The 22565-nt window shown below is 43.4% G+C and overlaps 1 protein-coding gene across 1 annotated transcript in view; it reads left to right on the forward strand.

Moving 5' to 3' along the window:
* The first annotated feature begins 2758 nt into the window (after window positions 1-2758).
* The window catches only part of LOC119825567 (E3 ubiquitin-protein ligase DTX3L-like), a 32064-nt gene continuing 12257 nt past the window's right edge, over window positions 2759-22565 (forward strand). Inside the window, exons 1-5 of the mRNA XM_042055820.1 lie at window positions 2759-3016; window positions 4956-5191; window positions 12238-14025; window positions 17360-17569; window positions 18503-18695. Coding sequence (XP_041911754.1) covers window positions 2833-3016; window positions 4956-5191; window positions 12238-14025; window positions 17360-17569; window positions 18503-18695 — 2611 coding nt within the window. The 5' untranslated portion in view covers window positions 2759-2832. The remainder of the gene's footprint in view (window positions 3017-4955; window positions 5192-12237; window positions 14026-17359; window positions 17570-18502; window positions 18696-22565) is intronic.

A 22565-nucleotide genomic window follows, 5' to 3' on the forward strand; every position in this document is an offset into this window, starting at 1 on the left:
CAGTTAAGAGTACTTGCTGCTCATACAGAAGATCATTCAATACCCTCATGGTGTCTCAGATGTGTCTGAATCCATTTTCAGAGATCTGACACCCTCTCCTCTGTAGACCAGGCCTGCCTCTGCCTCCTTTGTGTTGGGAGTTAAAGGCCTTGATACTTTCTTCTGACCTACATGAGCACCAGGCATACACATAGTGCACATACATACATGGCAGGTAATACTCATACACATGAAAATAATTTTAAAAATGGGATTCATATTCACAATACTTACTATGTTTTGAGAGAACAACTCTGATCAAATCTCTTTTATGAGGTGGCCTTACTAGATGTCCCAACTAGTGCTTTGTGAGCTTGATCATAGGTTAAACTCTACTGGATACAGGGCTGGATTGATCCTCTGTGGATAAGAGTTCTTGAAGGCTCACAATCACCTGTAACTGTAATACTAGGGGATCTGGCACCTCTTCTGGCCTCCTGGGCACCTTCACTCATATGCTACCTGCACACATGTGACACACATGTACACACATATGCATGCACACACAACACACACATACTTTTTTATTTTTCATAATTTTTTAAGATTTTATTTATTTATTATGTATACAACAATCCTTCTATGTATGCTTGCATGCCAGAAGAGGGCACCAGATCTCATCATAGATGGCTGTGAGCCACCATGTGGTTGCTGGGAATTGAACTCAGGACCTCTGGAAGAGCAGTCGGTGCTCTTAACCTCTGAGCCATCTCTCCAGCCCTACATACTTTTTTTAAAGGGCTCACCTGGGTACAGAGTGTTATTACCTACCCCCAGTATTTCTGACCCAGTAGGTGTGCGAATGGACACAAGAAGCTATACTTCTATCAAGTTCTGAAGTAATGCTGAGGCTGCTGGTCTGGGACCACATTTTTAAAAAACACTGGTCTACAAATAAAATCTCAGTTCTGCGGCTAGCTTAGCCATAGAACACTTTTTATTCTGTTTTGCTTTCTTCCTATCTCTTGCTCAGCACAAAACCCTATGGTCCATTCCACACTGGAACATCAGTTTTACCAAACATTGACTATCCTTCTGTCCTTATTGTCTTTGCCCTGTATACTTCCTCTTTGGAATGTCCCTCTGTCTTGTTCCTTTCTGAGGAGCCACCTACATGGAGTATGGTTTCTATCCCAGCACTTGGGAAGCAGAGTCAGGCAGATCTCTGTGAGTTCAAGGCCAGCCTGGTCTACACACTGAGTTCCAGGACAGCCAGTACTGACATCCTGACATTCTGGGACCCTGTCTCAAGAAACAACCAATGACAGAAAGGAAGTCACCTACCAGGGAGACTGAGTGCCCCCCAGTCCACAGCTAGGGTGGCAGGGATCTGGTGTTCTCTAAGCCAGTTTCCATTGCTGCTCCTAGGAGACAAGATTTGGATTTCCTGGAGGTTTGCTTTAGTGATAATCTGGAAATCATCTCTTTAATTTCATCTCTCAGTTTTCCATAGGTTCACAGGGAAACCATGAACAACTTGAAAAAGGAAGACCTGACTTTTGTGTCCTCAATAAAGGCTTCACTGCCAGTGACAAGGGTCAAAAACTAATGATGTTTCTTCTGATGATGTTCTTGTAGGCTTTAAGACAGTTCAAAGAAATATCTAAGGTGGTTTAAAGCTCTTTTATTTTTTTAAGGCTGGAAGGAATCTCAGTGGGTAAGAGGCCTTGCTGCTATCGCAGAGGATTGGGATTCAATTCCCTACAGCCACATTGACCAGTTCACATCTAATGGTAACTCTAGCACCAGGGGATCTGACACTCTCTTCTAGTATCCATGGGCATCAGACATGCATAGGTGAACACACATGTGTAAAGGCATCCACACATACACATAAAATAAAATCAAGTTAAGAAAAAAAGATGTGTGGAAGTGCACATCTTTATTCCCAGTGCTAGGGAGTTAGAGGGGGGTGTTAGCTGATTCCAGGCGGTGTCCTATCGACAACCAAGACGGGCCATCGCCTTGTATACAAGTTAAACCATGGTGATAAACTTTACAGTTAACACACATATTCTCTACTGCATTTCTGCTGACACTGTAGATCTAAAAGAACCTTCTTCATCCTCTCCCTGACCCATCTCATCTGCTCCCAGGCCTGGTACTGAGCTCTCAGTCAGAGTATAGCTCTCCCAGTCTGGGGTGCTCTCCTCCCCCCACCACCCACCTTAAGGTTCTGCTTGAAACCAGTTCTTGGAGGCCTTGGCTTTTGCTTTGTTCACAGGCACCTATGCTTGTAGTCAGGTGCCTCTCCACCTCACTCTCTGGGGACTCTGGGCAGCAAGCAGATCTGTGTTGCTGGCTATCTTAAGGACCCAAAGCAGAAAATTCCTAAGTACCCAACAGGTCACCAACCAGGTAAACGCCCTCAATTTCTATGAAAACTAGTAACTATAAGTTGAATTCAGAATTGCATCTCAGCAAATGTTAATCCAAACAATATAGTTTCAAAGAGCACAAACATGAGAAAAACTTTTTATCCCTCTGCTGCTCTACACCCTTCCTTAGGAAGTCTGATTGCTGTTCCTGCCACTCTTCCAATCTTGCAAGAGAAGAAGGCAACTTGGGACCCTAGAGAAATTACTTCCCTACCAATCTATTCACTGGGGCAAAGGCCCTTGGAGAATCCAGAGAAAGAAAGGAGGAAAGAAGGTGGCTCTGCAGGGAACAGGGAGGGGCCTCCTGGGAAAGGAAACTGAAACTTTGCAGCCCAGGTCCCTGGAGCAGGACTCTTCTTTGCTCTCTGTGAGGTGCAAAGTCCCTAAGCGCTAGGTGAGCCAGACGCTAACAGCCATGGCTTCCAGGCCCTGCCTGCCGTCCCCGCTACTTGTGCGGCTGCCGGAGTCCATCTCCCGGGCCCACAGGAAACTAGAGATATACTTCCAGAGCCAGGCCTCCGGAGGCGGGGAGTGCAGTGTCCAGCCCATGGGCCCCAGCGCCCCTGACACCTTTGAGGTGAACTTCATAGAAAGGGCAGGTGAGTGGGGACAGTAGAACCGGGCCAGGGTCGGGTGCAAAGGCAGACCATGCAGGTTTCCAAACAGATCCATTCATGCTTCCCAGGAGAGCCCTCAGGAGTGTGGCACTGCCTGTGGGAGCCACTGCTGCCCACAGACTTCCTCCATCCTACAGTGGGGGACAGAGCTTTAGATGTGCCTGCTCCTGAAGTTTGGCTGCTTCCTAGGGAAAGTTTCCATTTGCTATCTGAGTTGTCCAGTTTCCCAGCAGACAGGCTTGAGAGGAGAAAGGAAAGTGTGGAAATGGGGATTGGAGCAGGAACCCAGAGTCCTGTGCTAGCCAGGCAAGTGCTCCTCCAACTGAGCTATACCCAATGCACCTTTCTGTTGTAAATAACAATTCCATTGATTTGTTTCTAAGGATTACAAAAGTAATATATGATCCATTTAAAAAAAGCCAAAAGCTCCTTGGAGATGCACAATGGGAACATTCTCATGTGTTCTTATCTGTGAAAAGCTAATGTATATACATTTAAACCATTCTGAACTTTTAGGTTATTAGTTTGGCAGGGGTTTACCTACATAGCTATATAATATCATTCTATGTCATTGAGATGAGAGTTTAAGACCAATTCAGAAGCATAGACTTGCCCTCACCACTTTGAGACAGGGTCTTGCTCTTGGCTGGCCTTGAATTTGTGATTCCCTTGCCCTTACTTCTACCGTTAAAGTGCTAGGATTATTAATGTATACCTTCATTCCCAGACTAGAAATGTGTCTTTTAATAACCAAATGATTTTCTACAGTAAAGCTTATGCAGCCTACTTTTGAGTTCCAGATAACTTTCTCCCACCAACAAATGGCTATTCCAGAATTCCAGACACAAGTGCTCAGGTTCTCTGTTCTTATTGGGACACAAAACTCTTCCTGGGGAGAAACAACACACAGGTCCACTCACCTCAGATAAGGAGCCTACAACAGACCAAAGGAAGGATTCCACCAAAGCCCAACTTGGTGAACCAATGGCTTTTATTGAGGTTTCTTACAGGACTACTTACAGGAGGGTTACTTACAGGAGCAGAAATGACTCAAAGACAGCTATAGCACAAGAGCCCAGCTTAGCATGAGAGACAGCTCATAACACTGGGAATCTAGAGCACACTGCACAGGCTGCAGGCAGCTTAGCAGGTCCCAGTAGCTCTGGTCTAACCCTCTTCCAGGCAACTCAGTTTGTTTCTGATTCTTTCAGTTACAGGCCTGTTGTCGTCATTGCAGCTTGTCTTCTCTTAGAGTCAGTGCTGCTTTTCTCAGTCTTCCTTTCCCCCTGTTCTGCCAGTCTCAGTGCAACTCTCAGCAGTCTTTATTGATTACTCTAGCAGGGAGGAACCTAGTGAACCTGGTCAGATTCAGGGACTTCCTCAAGCTATTTTAACTTGTTCACCTTCTGGCTCTAGGAACTTCCCTGCAGGATAGAATGTTTCGGTCTTGAGGAAATTTAGACAACGGTGCTGCATTATAGGGTTCATCCAACTAAACAATACAGCATAACATGGATTTCCAGAGTGTTTACCTTGTGTGAGGGATTAAAGTTGTCTAGATATTCTTAAAAGGCCAGGTGTGTGGAAGGCCAGGTGTGGTGGCATACTCCTTTAATCCCAGCACTCTAGAGGAAGAAATAGAAGTCTCTGAGTTCAAGGCCAGCCTGGTCTATTTAGGGTTCCACGGCAGCAAGAATTACATCGTAAGACCATATCTCAAAAACAAACAAACAAAAAAACAAGCAAACAAAAACCAAATGGGAGAATATGAGTAGCTTGTGTGAAAGTCCTAAACCAATAAGGGAGATTTCTGGATTTGGTGCCTTCAGACTTTCCTAGAATCAACCAAGAGAGGACACTGGGGGTCATCTGTAAGTTTTCTCTCATTTCACTGTGAATGTGTTTCATGTCTCCCCTGAAGCTAAGGAGAGAGTACTGAAAAAGAGAGAGCACCAGGTGGTGATTGATGGCAAACCTGTGACCATTTTTTTGGAAACCACGAAAAAGTCAGTGGAGGACCTGAGACCCAGTCCTCCATCTCTGACACAGCCAGTTGAGACTCCAAGCTCCAGTCCTCCATCTGTGACCCGGTCTCTGGATGAAGCACTGTCTGATGAAAGGACTGTTTATGATTCTGATGACACTATTGTCCAGGAGGTGAGTGTTGACAGAAGAGCTGGCACTGTTGCTACAACTGCCCCTAGGTCACCGCTTCTGCCCTTTTGGTCCAGCAGCTTTAGCTGGGCACTAGCTGTGAGCCAGATGCTGCTCTAGGTACTGGGCTACTGAGGTGAATAAACAGGGACAAGATTCCTGTCCTCATGCAGCCTGTATTGGGGTAAGGGGGTTGCACAGACCATAAGCAGGTAAATGAACTGAGGAAAACTACTTCAAAGACAGAGGTGTGCTAAGAGAATAAAAAAGGAGTTTTGCATCAGAGAGGAACAGGGTGAAGGCATGCAAGGGGAAGATGAGAGACCTTCTTGCTGAGGTGACATTGAGCCTGAGGCTTAAATTATGAGAAGGCACCACCCATTAACAAAATGCATTCAAGAAATAGATAGGTACTGTTTAAGGTATGGCAGGCACTGTTGTAGGACTGGGGGCACGGCACAGTCACAGTGTGGCCTGCTCTTAGGGCCTTGACATCGAGTAAGGGAAACAAAGAAGAGTAAACAGATGTGTAATAGAATTCTCTCCAGTGACAAGTGCGGGAAGAATAAAGGAGGATGAATACAGTGGCAGAGCCCCTATCCTAAACAGGGTGCAAACAACCAACCCACATGATGCTTCATCTAGAGAACATGAGTAAATTAAAGGACCTAGTGGAAGGGTCCGAGGAAACACTGAAGGAAGACCCCAGACTCAAACAGTATGTAAGAGCAAGGAGTGTTATTATCAGCATATGTTAGGCCATTCACCTGTACAAAATGGCCACAACCCCGAGGGGAGTGGACAGGCTCCTTTTAAGCACAGCTAAGGGGAGCTTTGGTGACAGTTAGCTCACCTCAAATATAATTGGTTAGTTAGGCAACAGTTACATTAGTACAACTTAATTGGCTGTGGTTATAGTTTTACCATTTTAGATCATACTTGGGCAAGGCAGGGTATGTTTTAGGGAGATAACAGGAACTGTCATTTTTGGTCACTGCCTTGAGTTGTTATGGGAGCTGACTCAAGCCTTGTACATGCTATCTCCTTTGTTTTTGTTATGATTCTGCGCGAGAGGGACCTTGGTGGCAGGTGAGTCCAAAGCACTGAATGTGAGAACTCAGGCAGGTAACAGACAAATACGCCATACACTCAGAGCTTAAGTGTTGGTTTTAGTGAGATAACGGGAATGGGGGAAAGAAAGAGAGAGAGGGAGAGAGAAACAGAGAGAGAGTCAGAAATCCAGAGAGAGAAAGGGGAAGAGGAAGAAGAGAGAGAGGTAAGTGGAGTTTCGCCTTTTATAAAGGGACAGGGTGCTACTACCTGCATACAAGTAGGCAAGATGCACGGAATGAAACAGTCACAGGTCCTCAAGGGTGGGGCCAGGTTTTTCTGGATGCTAATTTTCCTCTCCTTATTAAAAATTGTGAGGAGTTAGATGTGGCAGGTTAGGGAATGAGGTTGTTGAGTTCTCCAGACTACTTCCTGCTGATCTGGGCATCAACTGTCCTTGAGGGACCTGGGGATGTTCAGCTGGGGTCCTAGCTATGTTCTGGGGTTACTGGTTTTTTTCACTACTGTCAAGGCTGTGTGGAACCACCTGGTGCTTCTTGGGGGCCCTGGCCATGACCTGGGGTTACTGGTTTTTCACTACTGTCCAGGCTGACAAAATGCTGACAGAGCAGAGGACAAGGTTAAGCTTAGGAAAAAAATTTTCCTTAGGGCTTGGTAATTGAGAAAGGTTGGGGAGGTGTCAAGACTAGGGAAAGGTGGGGAGCCTTAGCTGTTTAACTCCTGTTATTTGGGGGTACACCTGACGTGAATCCAAGTTGACTTCCTAAAACTTACAAGAATTCGTTGAATTTGCGAAAAGGGTTAAGTTTTAGCACATTAACATTCCCATTGTTTATGGTCTGTATTGAAATTTACATTGTAGAAATGGCAGAATATTCATGCCAGAAATGACTGTGACAGATGTTTTTTGCACAATGACAAATATCTTTGAGTCTATAGTTAGGAAACAACCAAGAAGAATTTGAAATCTTGAGTTTGTGGCTATGATGATTCTGGTAGTACTCTGCCAGAGCTAGATTAATGGCTTATCAGAATTTTACTTGTTAAAGTTAAGATTACCAGCACTTAAACCTTTTTCTGAGAAAAAAGGTTTCCCCTTGCACTTGTACACCTTAATAACTTGCATTTACAAACCTTAATACACCTTCTTAGACTCTAAAAAGGTTCTTAGATCCATATCTTTTATGCTTTGCTATTTAAAACACCTTTTATTTAAACAAAGGAATGTTAAGAAGTTGTACTGAAATCTGTTTTGTGAGTTTATCTCTTCTTTTGGTCTGGTAGGAAGATGAACTGTCTTGAGACTTAGTATTGGCTCTAGGAGAGTGAGGCCTGTGAGCTGAACTTTACAGAGAACTGAGAAGGTAGCTGAAGCCTTGGTTGCTGCTCATAAGCTGGCTAACCTATTAGTTGTCAAACTGCATCAAAGTTCTTGAGAAAGATAGATTTTATCTGAGTTAATGATTGAAAATGACAGAGACTTACTTGATTGGCTCCCTAGACAGCCACTCCCCAGGATCCTTCATGGTCACTGAGGGCAACATCAGTCTCCTGCTATTAGGTCTAGATCTGTCAGGCTTCAGAAGATCCTGTGGATTCGGAGCTTGTAGGAAGACCAGCCTACCTGTTGGTAGGCAATATGAGAGAGTTGATTCCAGTGTCCTGTCATTCATGGTCAGAAGAAGGTCTTAACAGCAGTCAAGGTGAAAGGCAGCTTGGCTCAGTGGCTAGTGCTGCCATTCATGAAGCAAGCTCCACATAGAAGTTCTTCTGTACCATCCATATTCTTTGAAGGAAGTGGGGGATAGTGCCAGGAGCTGACTGTTATAATAATTATAATTATGCTGGCCTTTCCTGTCACCTGGGTACCCTGTCGCCTTGAGAGACAAGCCCATCCCACTTCCAATCTTCCCCTTCCTGCCTAGACAAGCTGATATCCTGTCTCCTCTCTTCCTCTTTCTGTCCTTTCTTCTTCTGAAGAGGCAGCCTCTGCCTCCTCCCCCTTTCCTCTCTTTCTCTGTCCCCTCCTTTCTCTCCCCACATCCCTTACCATCCCATACCCTCCCGTACCCACTAAATAAACTCTGTACCCAAGCTCTCTCCGCATGGCTGTAACATGAGGGGGCCTGCTCGTTGGGGTTTCTGTCCTGCCTGCTACCCCACAGCTGGCAAGTCCCAAAGAAATAACACAGAGATCTCTATAAATTATAAAGCTGATTGGCCCATTAACTCTAGCCTCTCACTGGCTAACTTTCACATCTTGATTAACCCATTTTTCTGATCTATGTTAGCCATGTGGCTCAGTACCTTTTTCAGTGGGGCAGATCACATCCTGCTTCTTCGGTGATCTGGACAGGAGTGGGGGGAATCAACTTCCTCCTTCCCAGAATTCTCTTGTTCTCATTGCATCATTTCTACTTCTTGTCTGGTTTTCCCACCTATACTTCCTGCGTGGCCAATCAGTGTTTATTTAAAACATGATTGACAGAATGCAGACAATTCTCCCACACCACATGACTTATCTGTTTGTCTCCCACTCACCTTGGCTTCTCCCACCTACAGTGGGACCTGCTAGGGGCACCTGTGCCATAAATCTTTCACTGACCTGTCTCTCAATTACAACACCTTTTTAATTAAATATTTTTAATGCTCTGTTCTCTCAATATCTGAGGACTGTCTATTGGGTCCATCCGAGTTATAACTACAGTGACATTAGTACAGGATCTGCCTGTAGAACTGGATCCAAGCTTAGAGGTTGTGGAGGAATGTTTTACCCAGAGTCCTCCAGTTTGACTTTAACTGGTTTTAGCTAGGCAGATCAGCTTTATGCTTATAAAGGACAAAGAAGCAAAGAAAAATTCCCTTTTGCAATAGAAGCTTAACAATAAAAAGTGATAATAGTGAAAAACAGCTTACAGGAAGGGCTGGCTAGTGTAAATCTCTAATCTTTACATTAGCTTTGGTTACTGATTAACTTTTGAAACTGATCTTTGTAACCTGCTGTGCCCCACGTCCAGGCGACAACATCAGCCAGGTCCTGCCCAACTTATTTGTCCATGCTTGGAGAGAACCATGAGGATTAAGAAATGGCAGGTAGCCGGGCAGTGGTGGCATACGCCTTTAATCCCAGCACTCGGGAGGCAGAGGCAGGCGGATCTCTGAGTTCGAGACCAGCCTGGTCTACAAGAGCTAGATCCAGGACAGGCTCTAGAAACTACAGGGAAACCCTGTCTCGAAAAAAAAAAAAAAAAAAAAAAAAAAAAGAAGAAAAAAAAAGAAAAAAAAAGAAATGGCAGGTAGAGAAAGTAAAGATACAAAGGCTAGAGTCAGGAGGGCAATCCAGTGAATACTGAATCTGCCCAGGTTTATTTTTCATTGGCTTTATGTACCCCATCCAAAGAGGAGGGAGGACAAAAAACTTTTTTTTTCAAAATGCAAGGATCAAACAAAGTGATCATCTTCTCAAATACCCAAAGCATCAAGTAACCATGCCCTAGGTCAAAACATCCTGTTAGTAGCTGTCGTAGCAGGTCCTCGATAGTAACCACTCTGAGTCAAACCTCCTGTCAATAACCTTGAAGGAGCAAGAACACGTCTGAACTCTCTGACCTTTAGTCAAGGTGAAACAACACCACTTTGTCACATCTGTGACAATAATCTTAAATTTTTATCATTATACAGAATATATTTTAAAGCAGAGTTAAATCACATATACAGTGTGTTGTAACAAATCTAATCATATATTTTAATCGTCATCTAAGAGTACATACTAATTTAAAGTATTTGAGACTTGTTTTTTAGTCTAGAATGAGATACAATGAACAGAGGTCATTTAGACTGTTTAAAACATTTTTCTTAGACAATAGCTACAGAGAGAGAGAAAAAAAGAGAGGGAGAGTTAAAGCTAGCTTACATTCATACATAAAGTTAAATAAAAAGTCACATGCATACACATACACATATATTAAACAGAAGTTGAGTAAGATAAGAAAGGAAACCAGTGTGTGTTAAGTGAGACAGGCTGGCTTCTCCATCTCTGACTCCCACAGCGTAGCAAACAGATAGAACATTTAAAGAGAGAGTAGACAGACATACGCAGGTATTTGGAGCAAAGAAAAAGAAGCTGATTTGTTGCAGGTTTAAGAGGGCAGATCTGCTGCAGGTGGAGCAGGAGGAGCAGGCGGGTGGGGTTCCTGCATGAAGTGGGTGCCCTGGTGAGTCCTGCCAAAAAGCATGCCACTGTGCACATATGCCATTGCAACAGAGTCAGTATAAGGGGGAATTGGAGACAAAGACATAGGTAAAATGAGAGAGATGGGGGATGAGGCAAAAGAGCATCCTTAAGAAAGATGGCAACTAAGTCATCTGATCTATCTGTCTTGCCCATAGTGGAGATAGCAGCAAAGTATCCCTTTTAACCTTAAACAAAATGGCAGTGGTCACGTGGTCACCCTTAGTGAGGATGATGGTTAGGTCATCTGACCTGGCCTTAGCCAAGCTGCTGCTTGCCCACATGCTGTAAGGCACTAACAGTCCATGCGTTGTTTCTTTAGAGCAGTTGTGCAAATTTTAAACATACCCAGTTAACAAGACACACACACAGGGCACGTAAATATACATTTAAAACAGTCAGAATCACACATGTGTGGTCACACCATTTGCACATTCCTTCATCCGTATGAAGCAGATAGGAAATATCCTGAGCATATGCTGCCAGCCGGTAGCCAGGCAGGAAAGAGGGGTCTGTCCCCTTGGGCAGCAGCAGCAGAAGAAGGGTGAAGGAAAAAGAAGCAGCAACCTGCCTGATGGAAAATAGGGATCTACCACCTTGGGCTGGATGCTGTGGTGTAAGTACCAGAGACAGGACAAAAAGAAGAGCCAGACTTATTTTTTTTTTCAAAACAGACTTTCTCTGTGTAACAGCCCTAGCCATCCTGGAACTAGCTCTCATAGACCAGGCTGGCCTCGAACTCACAGAGATCTGCCTATCTCTGCCTCCTGAGTAATGACGTGTGCCACCACAGTCCAGCTTTTTAAAAAATTTTTTTGGGGGACAGGGTTTCTCTTTGCATATAGATTTGAAGCCTGTCTTGAAACTCAATCTGTAGATCAGGCTGGCCTCAAACCCACCGAGAAACTCCCGACTCTGCTTCCAGAGTGCCGGCATTGAAGACATGCACCACCACCACCCAACATCACTGAACTTCTAAAAAACAAGATTTAAAAAGATTTAGTTACTTTATATGAGTTAAGTGTTTTGTGCTTTGGGATTTCCTTAAAGTAAGAGAATAAGTAAAAAAAAAAAAGTGTGTTGATGAGGGAGGAAGGCAATTCTTCTTGGATTTAGAGCTACCTTCAACCTCACAAACCATTTATTTATTTATTTATTTATTTATTTGTTTGTTTGTTTGTTTGTTTGTTTGAGACAGTGTTTCTCAGTACCTATGGAATCAGTCCTGGAACCAGGCTGGCTTGTACTCACAGAGATACTCATGCTTCTGCCTCCCGAGTACTGGGATTAAAGGTGTGTGCCACCACTGCCCGGCTCATAGATGCTTTTTTGAGAACCACAGCAACTTCACAGAGAGCAGCAATGCCTTCTCTCCACTCTTTAGCTCCTAGGGTCAAACAGATAATGGTGCCCCTAGACACAGATCTCTTAGAAAATGTTTTTCTATGAGTTTTAGAAAATGTTCCTGCCCAGGCTTCATGGCAAACCAGTTAGTTATGTGGACCTCTGCAATGAGACCTGGCCTTGACTTTCTTTGTTTAATTCATCTTTGAATTCCCACAAGGTGAGTCTAATGTTTAAATGGGGCTGACAAGCCTGGCTTGCAGCAGAATGCTCCTCTCAGCAGATTAAAAAGAAATAAAAGACAAGAAATAAAGATTGTGGCCTTTTGTGTGTTCCTGGGAGTCCTCCTGAAGAGGGGTTATATCCGAGAGCTAATTTGTACCTGTGCCTTTTAAACTTTCAGGTCTTTCTTGCTGTGACCGCTGAGCTGAACTGTGAGCTACTCTCCAAAGAGCAGAGGGCACACATAGCCTCTGTCTGCCCTGGAGTCAGAAGCGTGAAGGGTGAAGATGGAATTGCCAAGGTATGTGGCAGCTTCAAAGATATTGAGAAGATACATCGCTTCCTGAGTGTGCAGCTTTTGGAAAGTGAGCAGAAACAGAAGTACTCAATGCACAAACACACCCCTTATGATGTGGAGATAGAGCCACCTAACCAGCAAGACTTGGGCAGGGGCTTTTCCTCTTGGGACCCAGCAACTGGGTTAGATGTTTCTGAGCGCTGTTTTGAAGTTTATGTGTTTTTCCTTGAATATTTCAGACGTGCCTGTCCTGGTAGAATAGAGTCCATTGAGAAAGAGTTTGGTGTAAACATTGAAGTCCAAGATAGTGCTCCCAATATGGCCTCTGTACACTTCACCACTGGCCAACCAGGCAACTTAGAAGCAGCCTGTGAATCTTTTATCAGAGACTATCAGAGATGCACCCAAGCTCTGAAGCAAGACTGTGTGTTTTTAGAGGACCCTCAGAGAGCAATGGAACTCAGACAGGAGTTGAATCGCTGCTTCCCAAAGCTCCTGATAAAGAGACAGGGAAGAAAGCTAACTTTCCTCGGGTCTCAAGCTGACATCTCAGCAGCAGCAGAAAAAGTCTCCCAAACTTCCTCCAAGACTTCTATGACAATGTACTTAGATTACCTGACAGGGATTAAGATTGATTCTTCGACTTTCTTTAACCTTCTAAAACCAGCATTGCTCCAGGAATTCTCAGAGATAGAGCAGAAGTATAACACTTGTGGAAAAGTCCAGAAGAAAACCCAGAAAACCTGCATTCTCCTTGACCCCAAGGAGAGCGAGGTCGACCTGTTCATGCACTCTTATGCCAGTTTCACTGACGCCGTCCAACGAGTCATGTGTCAGCTAACGACAGAAATCCTGCAACTGAAACATTTGGGCAAGGGGAGAGCTCAACTACACAACACGAATTTTTTTGATGACTTAAGGAAAAAGCACCCATATGTACACTTCACGATATCTCAAGAGTCAATAGTTTTGATTGGTTTGCCGAATCAGCATACACAGGCAAAGCAGTATATGTTCAAAAGAATGGGACTGTCCCCATCGTCTGGAGAGAGATTAAATACGGATTACATGACACCCATCAGTATCCACAGTAATGACTCAAATGCAGCTTCACCTCCTCTCAGATGCTCTGTTATCAGCTCTGGGGGCTTGAAGGCAAATAAGCATAATTTTTGTAGTAATGAGGAGTGGTGGGCTGTATCCCACCACTCGATTAGCTTACTCCCTGAAATAACCACATCGAAGGGCTCGAGAGATTGCTCAGTGATTAAGAGCCCTGCCTGCTCTTCCCAAGATCCTGGGTTCAATTCCCAGCAACTACATGGTGGCTCACAACCATATGTAACGAGGTCTGATGCCCTCGTCTTCTGTTCCGTAGATCCTGGGTTCAATTCCCAGCAACTACATGGTGGCTCACAACCATATGTAACGAGGTCTGATGCCCTCGTCTCCTGTTCCGTAGATCCTGGGTTCAATTCCCAGCAACTACATGGTGGCTCACAACCATATGTAACGAGGTCTGATGCCCTCGTCTCCTGTTCCGTAGATCCTGGGTTCAATTCCCAGCAACTACATGGTGGCTCACAACCATATGTAATGAGGTCTGATGCCCTCGTCTCCTGTTCCGTAGATCCTGGGTTCAATTCCCAGCAACTACATGGTGGCTCACAACCATATGTAATGGGGTCTGGTGCCCTCATCTCCTCTTCTGGAGGTCCTGGATTCAATTCCCAGAAACTACATGGTGGCTCACAACCATATGTAGTGAGGTCTGGTGCCCTCATCTCCTCTTCTGGAGGTCCTGGATTCATTTCCCAGAAACTACATGGTGGCTCACAACCATATGTAATGGGGTCTGGTGCCCTGTCTGGCCTGCAGGCATACCCCGTATAATAAGTAAACAAACAAACAAACAAACAAACAAATAAATGCTTAAAAAATAACCACATGGAAATTGTATTAATTTAAACACTGCCTAGCCCATTAGCTCTAGCCTCTTATTGGTTAACTCTCACATCTTGATTAGCTCATTTCTATTAATCTGTGTTCAGCATGAGGTCGTGGCTTACCGGCATGAGTCTAACCAGCATCTGTCTTGGGCAGGAGAAGCATGGCATCTGCCACACTTCCCTTCTTCCCAGCATTCTGTTCTGTCTACTCCATCCCCCAAGGCTGCCCTATCAAAAGGCCAAGGCAGTCTCTTTATTCAACTAATGAAAGCAACATATAGAAAGACAAACCTCCTACACCATTTCCCCCTTTTCTGTTTAAACAAAAAAGAAAGGCTTTTACTTTAACATAGTAAAATTACATATAACAAAACAGTTATCAAGCAAGAATTACAGTTACAATATTTATATCTATTTTATCTTTTATCATAACTAAGGAAAACTATAACTATGACTATCCATTCTTTAACTCCATCAAAGACTCCAGAAGGATATAATATTACCTCATTAAACAAGAAATAAGCAACTCTAAAGTCTGAAATAACAGAGACTTCTCGCTGCCTGGACAGTCACCCAAAGTTCTTTTGTACCATTGGGGCATCCATCTTCAGCGTACAGGCACATAGTATCCAGCAGACATTTCCATGAAGCAGGAAAATTCAAAGATAGTTCAGTCACTTTCTTCTGTGTCCTGCAGAATGTCTCGCAGACTCTTTCATGAATCAGGAACCCCAAAAGACCAACTCACCTTTAGTCAAGTTCAGTAGTTCTCTCTTTGCAGGTTCTTCATGTCCAGTTTATGCAATAGTCCAGGCAAGAGCAATTCTTGCCCAAATGTCTAACAAACTCCATAAGGAACCTCTTCAATGCCCATCTTCTTCATGAAGTAGATTGGTACTGCCAGGAACAAACGTGTCTCATTGTCATGAAAAGCCCTAAGTTACTAAAACATTAAATGCCATGTTCTGTAGTCTGTGAAAGATATGAAGAATGCCTATCTAATTGAAATATATCTCTATATATCTAGAAAATCTAACATGACTATAAGCTTGACTATTATCGATGATTATCCATTAACAACCTATATTTCCTAATTATACATTACATTTTTAAATGAACTACACAATCACAATACCTTAATCAAGAGCAGAAATACATATACTTATAACAAAATTGACCTTAAATTTATATCAATAAAGCAAAATCCATACCAATGCAAATTATTCATATCTGTATCATATCTCCCTTTAAATATAAAAAACATTTATAAACAATATTTGGGAATATGGACAGTTATTTCTCTTCAAACTGCTTTCTGCTCTATAGGGCGCTATTAATCAGGTATTTCATGGTATATCCTCTGTGCAAGGTTCATCTCAGTCACCAGTTGAGTGAAGTAATTTTCTGAAGGTGTTCACGGTGACCTTGCAGGAGGACATGGTCTATCATACCATATTGGTCTAAAAGCAATCCATAGGGTCTCATCTTCTGTGAAAACAAAAGAAGAACCTCTTTTCCAAAGCATCATATCCTTAGACCCAAATTCTGAAGTCAAGATAGCTTTATAATATACATGTTGGATTAGCTTAACAAACCACACAATGAAATGTATTTCTGTATTTAGCTCCTTCACATTCAAAAAAATTAAAGAAAACACAATAATACACAGAATCCAGGCTCTCTGTGAATTTTCCATTTTTACATGGCTTATTTTTCTTTATTTTAATCTATAACTATCTGTACTTTGTCTCTTTAAAGACTTTCCCCCCCTTTTTTAAAGCATTAACTTTATTTTAAGGCATTAACTTTATTCTCCATATTATTTTTCTTCTCTCTCCTAAGCCTTCATACACCCATCCAACACTATGACCAATTTAGAGGTCTTTTATGTCTGAATCTGTCCTATTGTGAATCTGTAATTCTTTACTGTCCAGGAGCACTTCTTGAAAATGCTAAGCGCTTCTTAAAAACTTAGCTGCACCTTGTAGGGGTAATATGGTACCGCCTGTTTCCTGCCCAGTCTAAACCTTAACTACGCTGTTATTATGATAATTATGATAGTTCCTAACTGAGATCAGTACAGTTCAGCATGGCGGAGCCACTTCTGCCTTAGAGCCATTTGGTACCCCTGAGCCGCATGCAGTTCCAGGCACACAGCAAGTCCACATTGCCATCAAGCAAGCAAGCTGTAGCACTTTACTCACAAAACCCCATTCAAAAGCTCTGTCTCCTGCAGGAGCCAGACAGAGATCGCAATGGTGGTACAGCCCAGAAACTGGTATTTCAAAACCGCCACTTTTTAGTAGACCTGATCCCACTGCCTACCCAGGCAGGAAGAGCTGAGCCATGGACATGGCCCAGCTACTTTATTCCCAATCCCGAGTGGGCACACAAACATCCAAGCCCACGAATGCTCCATAGCCGAAATTGCGCAGGCGGCAAGGCCCAGGAAGCCTCGTTTTAAAATGGTGTGGCTTTTTTTCTGCTGCTATTGGTGAATCAGGAAATCTCTCTACGGCATGCCCTAGCAAACAGCAAAAAGCTGTGTTAAACTCTGGTGTGTGTGTGTGTGTGTGTGTGTGTGTGTAGAATTCCCTTTTAAGCTCTCTCAGTTTTTATGTGGAGTCAGTCCATCATGTTGGGCACCACTCTGTAGTAATGAGGAACAGTGGGCTGTGTCCCGCCACCCGGCTAGCTTAGCCCCTGAAATAACAACACAGAAATTGTATTAATTTAAACACTGCCTGGCCCATTAGCTCTAGCCTCTTATTGGCTAACTCTCACATTTTGAGTAGCCCATTTCTATTAATCTGTGTTCACCACGAGGTCGTGGCTTACCCGCATGAGTCTAACCAGTATCTGTCTTGGGCAGGAGAAGCATGGCATCTGCCACACTTCCCTTCTTCCCAGCATTCTGTTCTGTCTACTCCACCCCATCAAAAGGTTGCCCCATCAAAAGGCCAAGGCAGTCTCTTTATTCAACCAATGAAAGCAACACATAGAAAGAAGAACCTCCTACACCAATTTTACTGTGACAAATGCATGGGTATCTGTAGCTACAAGCATGGGGCTCCCTAAGTGCAAGCATGACTTCTGCTCCTCCTGTATCACAAAAGCCTGTTGGTCCTGTGTGTCAGACTTACTATGGTATCCAGAAGAAGCCAGAAGGAAGCACGCATATTAGCATATTAAAACAGTCACTTCCAGGTTATGCAGACTGTGACTCAATTGTGATTCAATACATTATAGAAAGTGGCATCCAAACAGTAAGTACACCAGAGAAACGTGAGTTTCTTTTGGCTCTGCTAGAGTTACCAGCACCCAAGGGGTCATCCAATAGCCTCTTAGATGCTGATTTTCCTGGGAACTCATTCAGTGATTGTGGTGGGGACATAATAATTAGAGGCCATACTGTTCGCTTAGAACTTGGATGTCTTTTCAGCTATTTCAACAGTGTTGGGGGCTGAACCCAGTCCCTTGTGCATGCCAAGTAAGCACTGCCAAGCTGTGCGTTTAACCTTTCACATCTTTTTTTGAAGGTAGAGACCATATGTCAGGATGGGAGGAGTTGGGTGGGTACGAATGTAATCTGAAGAGGAGAACTATGAATTATTCAGAATATGAGCAAAAGAGCATTTTTGGTTTTTGGCTTTTAATATGGTTCACCTACAATGAACACACCTGAGTATAGTAAATTTCAGGGGCATGCCTTTTTTTAAAAAAAAAATTGAAAGACCTCCAGATCGGGGAGACTCTCACTCAAGTCTCGGGATAACACAACCCCCCACGAACTCACAAGAGACCTTCCTTGCTGCAATCACATGAGGTTTATTGACAGGTATCAGCCCTGGGGCCGAGACTCATATCCCACTCAGGGGAGGAGTTCCACCTCAAGTAGCTGGGAGAAGGGTATTTAAGGGAAGAAACCACAACCCAGTAATCCAAATGGGGTAGGGAGGGTGTCATCGAAAAATTCCAAAAATACCAGTGATAATCATAAAGGGGTAACTCCCTGTTTCTCAAGATTATTCTCAAGATTATAATCTTTCATTTCAGCTAGTTCCTGAAACAGAGTCACTAAACCGGTTAATCTAGATTTCTGATTCTTCTCTCCCTGCTTAGATTTTTGGCTCTATTTTTCTGTTAGGGGCATCTGGATATATCCAGGTCTTTCAGAACATTTTCTTTTCTTCATACAGAATGAGGACCCAAACCCAGGAGAGTCCTATCCTGCAACACAATGCTTTACATACTTGCCTGATACCAGGGTATCAAGAAAGGTCTTGGATCTGCTCAGAGAAGCCTTTAGCCAAAGGCTGATTTTCACAGTAGGGGACTCTCAAGTATCAGGAGAGTCCATCACAAAACATCCATGTTTGGAAGACCAGAAAAGTAAGAGCCCTTTGAAATGTAATGGTTGCTGAACAAAGTATAGGGAGTGTTAAGTGCTGCAGTTTGAGGCTGTGAGTTTGAAAAAGCATTCTATCAGTAGATGTTAGCCCAGTGTATTAGTTAGGGTTTCTGTTGCCGGGGTGACCAAAAACAAACTAAGGAAGAAAGGGTGTATTCGGCTTACATCTTCTGAATCACAGTCACTGAGGGAGGAGGAGGCAGGAACTCAAACCAGGCAGGAAACTGGAGGAGCTAATGCAGAGGCCATGGAGGGATGCTGCTTACTGGCTTCTTCCCCATGGCTTGCTCAACCAGCTTTCTTATAGCCACCCAGGGGTGGCACCACTGACAATGGGCTGGACACCAATCACTAATTAAGAAAATGTGCCAGGCGGTGGTGGCACATGCCTTTATTGCCAGTACTTGGGAGGCAGAGGCAAGTGGGTTCTCTGTGAGTTCTGGTCTACTGAACAAGTTCCAGGACAGGTTCTAATGCTGCAAAGATAAACCCTGTCTGGAAAACCAAAAATAAAAAAATAATTTTGCCAGATGGTGTTGGCCCACACCACTAATCCCAGCATTTGGAAGGCAAGAACAGGTGGATCTCTGTGAGTTTGAAGCCAACATGGTCTACAGAGTGAGTTCCAGGCCAGGCTCCATAGCTGCTGGGAAACCCTGTCTCAAAAAAAAAAGAAGGAGAACAAGGGAAATGCTCTACATTCTGGCCAAAAGCTGGATCTTATGGAGGCAATTTCTCTGTATAACCCTGGCTGTCCTGGAACTCACTCTGTAGACCAGGCCAGACTACCTCTGTGCTAAGTGTAAGGTTGTGTGACACCACCGCCTGAGAAGACAGTTCCTTAACTGAGGTTCCCTCATCTCTGATGTCTCCAATTGTGTCTTAAAACTAGCCAAAACACAGCAAAATACTAATCCATAATGATAGCTTAAAGACAAAAAGTATTGGTCCCAGCCAGGCAGTGGTAACACATGCTTTTAATCCCAGAATTTGGAAGGAAGAGACAGGTGGATCTCTGAGTTTGAGACCAGCCTGGTCTACAGAGAAAGTTCCAGGACAGCCAGGGTTATGTTGAGAAATGCTGTCTTGAAAAAAAATTGGTCCCTCTAAACTTCTACTCTGCCATTCATCATCTATGACTTGGTTATTCAATTTTATATCAAAGATGGGCAGTGGTGGTGCACACCTTTAATACCAGTACTCAGGAGACAGAGGCAGGTGCATTTCTGAGCTCAAGGCCAGCCTGGTCTACAGAGAGAGTTCCAGGACAGCTAGGTCTACACAGAGAAACCTTGTTTCTATAACCCCTTCCACCAAATGCATGAAAAGAGAGGAGTTTCAGAACCTAAGATGAATGGTGCCCACGTTGATTTACTTTAGGGTTTCATACTAATTTGAAAGGAAGATCCTAGGAATGTTATTTGTTTTGATTTTTGTTTTCTTTTAGATTTATTTATTTATTTGCTTTTATGTATATCAGTGTTTTGTCTGCTTTTATGTCTGTGTGAGGATGTCAGATCCCCTGAAGTTACAGACAGGTGTGAGCTGACATGTGGGTGTTGGGAATTGAACTTGGGTCTCTGGAAGTACAGCCAGTGCTCTTAACCTCTGATCCATGTCTCCAGCCCTGCTTTGGTTTCTTTTAAGGTCATCTTACTCTCCCTCACCCCTGTCTTCCCATTGTCCACAAAGATACTAAACTCACATGGATGAAACACGGTAGAAAAAGTCTTCGTTATAAAGAGTCCCTAGATGGTGGGAGATGTAATTTAAAATCTGATTGTATTTTATAAAACTCAGAATTTCTCTACTTGTGGCATTCAAAAGAAAACTATGCTGAGACCTTGTTAACTTTCCTAATTTGAAGGTCCTATTATCACATGATTACCGTCTCTGTAGAATTTGAAAGTCCTACTATCATATGATTACCTTCTCTGTAGAATTTGACATTTATAACATTATGTGCATCAGTACTTGGAATGAGCTAAGGTGTTAAGAAATCTGTCTGGAAAACAGATGCTGGTTAGTCCGTTGGGCACTTCAGTGACTAGATACCAGCCACTGTCTGATGCCTGAGGATGCTGGATCCCAGAATACTACATTCTCAAATGTAAATTGTACAGATTTTGTTGTTGTTGTTGTTTAGAGGCAGGGTCTCACTGTGTGGCCCAGGCTGGCTTCAGACTCACAGAGATCTGACTGCTGTCGCCATCCCAGTGCTGGGATTAAAGGCCTCTGCCACCATTCCTGGCTATTGTACAGATTCTTGAGAATGATTTGGGAGGAAGCTAACAGGATTCCTTTCTCTTCATGCAGTTTTGGCTACCCTGATCCTCATTACCTGACACGTGTCAAGGAGGAGCTGAAAGCAAAAGGAATTGAGTAAGGAAAGCGCTGGGAAGACGTCTGTCCACTTTCAAAAGAAGTGTGTTAGGTGGCCGCAGTAGGACAGGCCTCAATCTTTTTGTAGAAAAAGCTTACAGCATTTTTCATGTTAAGTAGATGTAGTTTCCATAAAAGCAGAAGTCTCCTTGCCAGTGATTCCTAGAGTGTTTCTTTTCCTTGGAAGGCAAAATATGAAGGGCATATGCTGGGGAGATCAACCATAACGTGTGAAGACGTGAGCTCAGACCCACGGCATCCATGTAAGAGTTGATGTGATGGCATACACTTGTAAGCTTAGCCCTGGGGAGTGGAGACGGAAGGATTCCTGGAGCTCATTGGCTAGTTAGTCTAGCCCAAACCAAAACCATGAGCTCCAGGTTCACTGAGAGACCTTGTCTCAAGAAATCAGGTGCATCTGGGCAATGTGGCACATGCCTTTAATGTTAGGAATTGGGAGGTAGAAATAGGTGATCTCCAGGCCAGCCTGGTCTACATAGCCCAAGTTCCAGGACAGCCAGAGCTACATAGTGAGACCCTTTATCAAAACAAAGAAAGCAATATTACATGGACAGAAATAAAGACATCTTACATTACCCCCTGTCCTGTATATGCACCTACACACATCCCTGTGCATGCATGCACATGCGTGCACACACACACAAACACACAGAAAATTTTAGAAAAGTAAAAGACAAAGGATTTCAAATATTTGCTGAAGAAATATGATCTCCTTTTTGGGGTGCTGCCTAGTATGAAATCACCTTTTATATCTTTCACTGAATAACTGGCAATTAAGTGAACCTCTCCTGTTGTTTAATTTGTTTATTTGAGACATGGTCTCACTATGCAGCTCTTGAACTCTCTTTGTGGACCAAATTAGTTTTGAGTTTTGATCTGCCTGCGTCATCTTCCTGAGAGCTGGGATTAGGGACATGTGCTACATGCTTATTGTACTTGTTTGTTTGGGGTTTTTGTTGTTGCTTTTTTATTTTGGTTGGTTTGGTTTTTGTGTTGGTACTTAAACCCATGGCCAATAAGTTCGATCTCAAGACCTTTGATCGTGTTCCATGACTATCTCTCTCGTAGTATGTTAGTTGTTTGGTTTTTAATCTCTGCCTAGAAAAGTAAAACCCTTCTGTAAATCAGAAAGTGAAACTTTTGTGTAAATGGAAAGTTTAAAAACAGAATTGCTGGAAAAAAACCCCTCTAGTTCCCTCCCTACCTACAGTGAGAAACATGCCCAGGATGTCAGGCAAACTTTGATAATAAGTAGAACAGGAAGAGTCTTATTTTTCAAGATACAGAACCTAGTAGACGGTGCTTAATGTGTGTTTGTTGCCTGACTCAGCTCAGCAGAGGGATGAGCATATAAAAAGATGAGCTCCTGGGGCTGGAGAGATGTCTCAGAGGCTAAGAGCATTGCCTGCTCTTCCAAAGGTCCTGAGTTCAATTCCCAGCAACCACAT

Source organism: Arvicola amphibius, chromosome 10 (assembly GCF_903992535.2).
Source record: "Arvicola amphibius chromosome 10, mArvAmp1.2, whole genome shotgun sequence".
Taxonomy (NCBI): domain Eukaryota; kingdom Metazoa; phylum Chordata; class Mammalia; order Rodentia; family Cricetidae; genus Arvicola; species Arvicola amphibius.